Raw genomic sequence first — 4,368 nt, forward strand, 5'->3', positions numbered from 1 at the left:
TTGCTATATATAATGTTTTTATTTATCTATTTCCAATATTATGGTCTTAATATTGTGGTAATTGGCTACTGCCTAGTACCAATCTTGTTGGATAGTGAGAATGATAAAGTTTGCAGCCATATTAACCACACAAGATTTGAAATTTTGTGTGCTAGCCTTATCATTAGCCACCAATAGGACAGTGCCATGTGGATATATTACCCTACTGATCTTATCTTTTCATGTGATGAGTGTAAATGTGTGATGGTGGTTATGTTGATATTTTTATTTTATTTTTTTGTAACAAATTGTATCCTTCAAAATTCAACTGTAGGTCACTCTATCATGTTTGGGTAACATTTGTTCCTGTCCAAGCTTTTGGATCCTCAGGGAAGAAAAAAGTAAATTGAATCAGAAAAACAAAATCAATTGTGTGAACCCTCTAAACTGACTGTGTCTGATAACACTAATAACAATTATTTTATAACAGAGTTTTATTCAATAATGTTATCTTATTTCATGGATCTTCTCTTCAAATATAAGGTCTGAGAGTGATGGAACAGAGCAAAATAGAACACAACGGAATGGAATATAAGCAAAATAGTTCTGGACTACAATCCTAGGGTATCAAAAACTGCATCGCTAATTCAATTGAGTAATACTACCACTGATTCAGAATGATATCAACTCCTTCCTAGGAGAAATCATCACCCATTTTTCATATGGCGCCAGATATAGCATCATTCATAGAATATCTTATTACCACTTCAATATATTTGAATCAATGTTTAAAAAAACAGTTTAATAGATTGAACTTTGTACCAAACTGTCAATGGTTCAATAATTTGAGCAGTTGGATCACTCTCGACCCAAGCTGTTCAAAGAAACTGAACCATGGCCCGTTAGTTTCTCCGGTTGAATGTTTGGTTTATAAACATTGATTTGAACACATGTTTCCCCACCCTCACCATTACTCAATTGATTATCAACCATCAACGGCATTTAATATCTATTCGCTATAATAAATTTGACAGCAACCAGTCAACAAAATTGAAAGAAAGCAATGCATCACCTGTTAGTAACCTTTGTTCTGATAAATGGAAAGAACTCCCAAGACTGAGCAAAAATGAATAAACAATAGAGTGATATCTAACTACAACAAAGATTGATCAACAAAATTGAGAAAAGAAGAATTCTTTGAATATCATTCTGTTACTATCAATAGAAAGGAATAATACAGTTAAAATCGAAGATACATAAGATTTATAATGATGAAGTTAACCTTGCACTCAATGATAAAGGAGCGTTATTATTTCACGCTAGAGCTATCTCCAATCACTAAATTAATTATTCAAAAGCTATCTCTTTTTCTAAGAATAACCACAATAACAACTCTTAATAACCACCTAACAAACTAATCTACTTACTAACTTCTAATTTACTTCTTAATTTATCCTAACAAACTTCTATTTATTCGAAGTCTAACATCACACCTGACAGATCCAGCTCCCTTGCAGTCGGGAATTTCCTATGAGATTGGTGACCGTACGGTCCAGATTTAATCTCGGTATTTTGAATTATAAAATTAAAATTAAAATATGTAATTTTTTGGACCGTCCTATCTTGAAAGAACAAACACATGTCTCAAATATGTGAACATGTGATCCCCTAAAGAAGATCACTTCAAACAAAGATCCCTTCAAATGATGGTAGAAGAATGGTAGCAGTATGGTCTGGTATTGATTCCAAATCAGAGTGGTAGCAGTATGGTCTGGTATTGATTCCAAATAAGAGCAGCAGCCTCGCATTAAGCAAAGAGAAAATGTACACTCGATTTTAAAGGGTAATTGCACAATACTATTCTCTAGTTTAGGGCCACTGCATGTTTAAGAACTAACCTTCTGATATGTACTATGCAGCACTAACAATATATAAGAAAGTCTGTTTGAACACCAACATGTGTTCGTATCCAACACGGACACAGGTCAGTATCTAACACAAACATGTGTGATTACATTCGGTTACTTCCATTTACTTAAATTATTACTAATGTCAATGCGGTAGTGTTATGATTGGTGTCTGTGAGTGCTTCATAGCTTCTAAACTACAACTTGTAGGCTAAAAACTAATTTGAACCAAAAAAAATCAGATAAAACAGTGGGGAAAAAAGAGGAATTGATCCCGACATTTGGAGTATAAGGGAATTTGAAAAACTCACAGGCCGTAGTTTTAGCTAAAGCTACATTTTGGAGCTTCAACAAAATCACGGTACCACCCTGATTTCATCAAACTCATTATCACTCCAAACATGCCAGCATAGTTTGTGAAGAGACAAAATCCAGTTTTGTAAACAAGCAATCAAACATGTCTGAAACTTAAATGTACAAATCAGATACCAGATATACCCATTTCAGATTAAAGGCATTGCTTGATTAATTATACAAGTACTTCTCAAATCTCAATGTTCATCATCATCATTCTGCATGGAGACAAACTCTACAACCTGCACAAATTCATGACCATTTCAAAGTTCAAACACAATAAAATCTGTTAGCTTCTCATTCAATATCATTTTCCAAGTTCCAATCTCATCAAACATTGATTGAAAGCTTGAAAACAAACAGCAACAACAACAACAAATCATTCTATTACTATCCATCTCTCATTTTCATTTCCAACAACAATCAAAGCAAAAAACAGAGCAAGTAACCTAAAAAATCATCAACTCACCATCACTAATATATGTCGCCGTGGTGTCAAATACCAAACACACCTTCAATCCGAATTGTCTGCGTTACATAGTTCAAAGTTCAAAGTCTACATAAATTTTTAAGCTTCTGATTCAAATATTTCTTGGTAATTAACAACAAGAACATATCACTAAATTCCTATCCTTCTCACATTGTCACATACAAATCAAACTCAAACCAAAGCAAATAACCTAAATTATCATCAATTCACCATCACCAATATATGTTGGTTTGGTGTCGGATACCAGACACACCTTCAATATGAATCATCGGTGCTACATAGTTCAAAGTTCAAAGTCTACATAGATTTTTGAGCTTCTCATTCAAATATTATTTTCACATACAATACCAATCAAATTTAAACCAGAGTAAATATCCTAAATTATCATCAATTCATCATAATGCTTTAACATACAAAAACTCAATCCCAACTCAAATTTAATCAACAATTAGTCTTTCAAAAACGAAAAATGATAAACTCAATTTTACAATCAAGCAATATTGTGCCACGAAATCGCCGCTTTACGCTTGTTCCTATGCTCCCAAACATTACTATTCTTCTTCCAATTCCGAATCTCCAACTTCTCATCTTCGCCTTTCGATCGCATACCGAAGAACGCAGGTCTCGCCGCCGCCACAGCAATCCTCGGTAACCCTAACGGCAACGGAGCTGATTCAGTTTTATCCTCCTTAGTCTTCGACGAAAACGCAGAAATGAAAACCTTCCCGGAAGCAGCTCCGGCGTGGAGTTGCGGAAGCATTGGACTCAAACCAAACACGCCGCGAGTGTCATTTGCGGTTGACGACGGATCGATTTGGAGGACTCTAGGTGAGGCCGCGGAGGTGGACGATTCCGATGCGGCGGGAGTGCGGCGTTGAGGAGGTGGATGGATACCGTTGAGCCAACGAACGAGAGCGATGCGAGATGAACGGTTAGGATCGTATTCGATTCGTTCGACGATACCGATGGATGAAGAAGTGTTACGTTTGAGATCGATAACTCGTTGTAACCGTTTTGCGCCGCCGCCTCTGTGGAAGGAGGTGATTCTGCCGGAAGAGTTGCGGCCGGCGGTTTTGCCTTGGCCGAAGGTGAACTGACGCAGTGCTCTCTTCACTCCTGACATTCTTGAATGCTGCTGTGAGCTAGGGTTACTCTGTTGATGAAAGATAAAACATTTTTACTTTTTTCTATTTTCTAATTTCAATTTTTTTCAAAAAGTAAATATATTTTAATTGTAATATTATCTTGAGTTAAAAAAAATTTATTAAATTTTGAAATTAGTTTAAGTGTAATTAATCTTGAAATTAGTTATATTTTATGAATCAACCAACTACCAACATTACGTTACAAAAATGCGAAAAACTTACACACGAAAAGTTCTTTTAGGGTTTTGTCTAGAATATGTCTACTGTGTCTCTGGTGTCATTTTTGGCGCCACCACCGGAGCCACCAAAAGGTGGGAAGTCAATACTGCAAAACGAGGAGGTGCTAGCTAGCCAAAACTTTCAAATGAATGTAATCAATTCGTACAAAAAATTGTCATGGGAGAGAACAATGATGTGATGCAATATAAGGAAGATGAAGATGTTGATCTGATGCATAAAGAAACGTGGGACGATGAATTGGAAGGAATGTTTG

General features: G+C 35.7%; 1 protein-coding gene across 1 annotated transcript; it reads right to left on the minus strand.

The window, feature by feature from the left end:
• Nucleotides 1-3,026: 3,026 nt before the first annotated feature.
• LOC131608734 (large ribosomal subunit protein uL2m-like) lies at nucleotides 3,027-3,891 on the minus strand. The gene has a single exon (XM_058880262.1). It carries the CDS (start codon nucleotides 3,851-3,853, stop codon nucleotides 3,221-3,223), a length of 633 nt encoding a protein of 210 aa, XP_058736245.1. The 5' UTR covers nucleotides 3,854-3,891; the 3' UTR covers nucleotides 3,027-3,220.
• Nucleotides 3,892-4,368: the final 477 nt, after the last annotated feature.

The sequence above is a fragment of the Vicia villosa genome, linkage group LG6 (assembly GCF_029867415.1).
Source record: "Vicia villosa cultivar HV-30 ecotype Madison, WI linkage group LG6, Vvil1.0, whole genome shotgun sequence".
In the NCBI taxonomy this organism is placed as follows: Eukaryota; Viridiplantae; Streptophyta; class Magnoliopsida; order Fabales; family Fabaceae; genus Vicia; species Vicia villosa.

Excerpts from the sequence above, each read along its gene's own strand:
- LOC131608734 (XM_058880262.1), bottom strand. The coding sequence starts at position 3,853 with ATGTCAGGAGTGAAGAGAGCACTGCGTCAGTTCACCTTCGGCCAAGGC.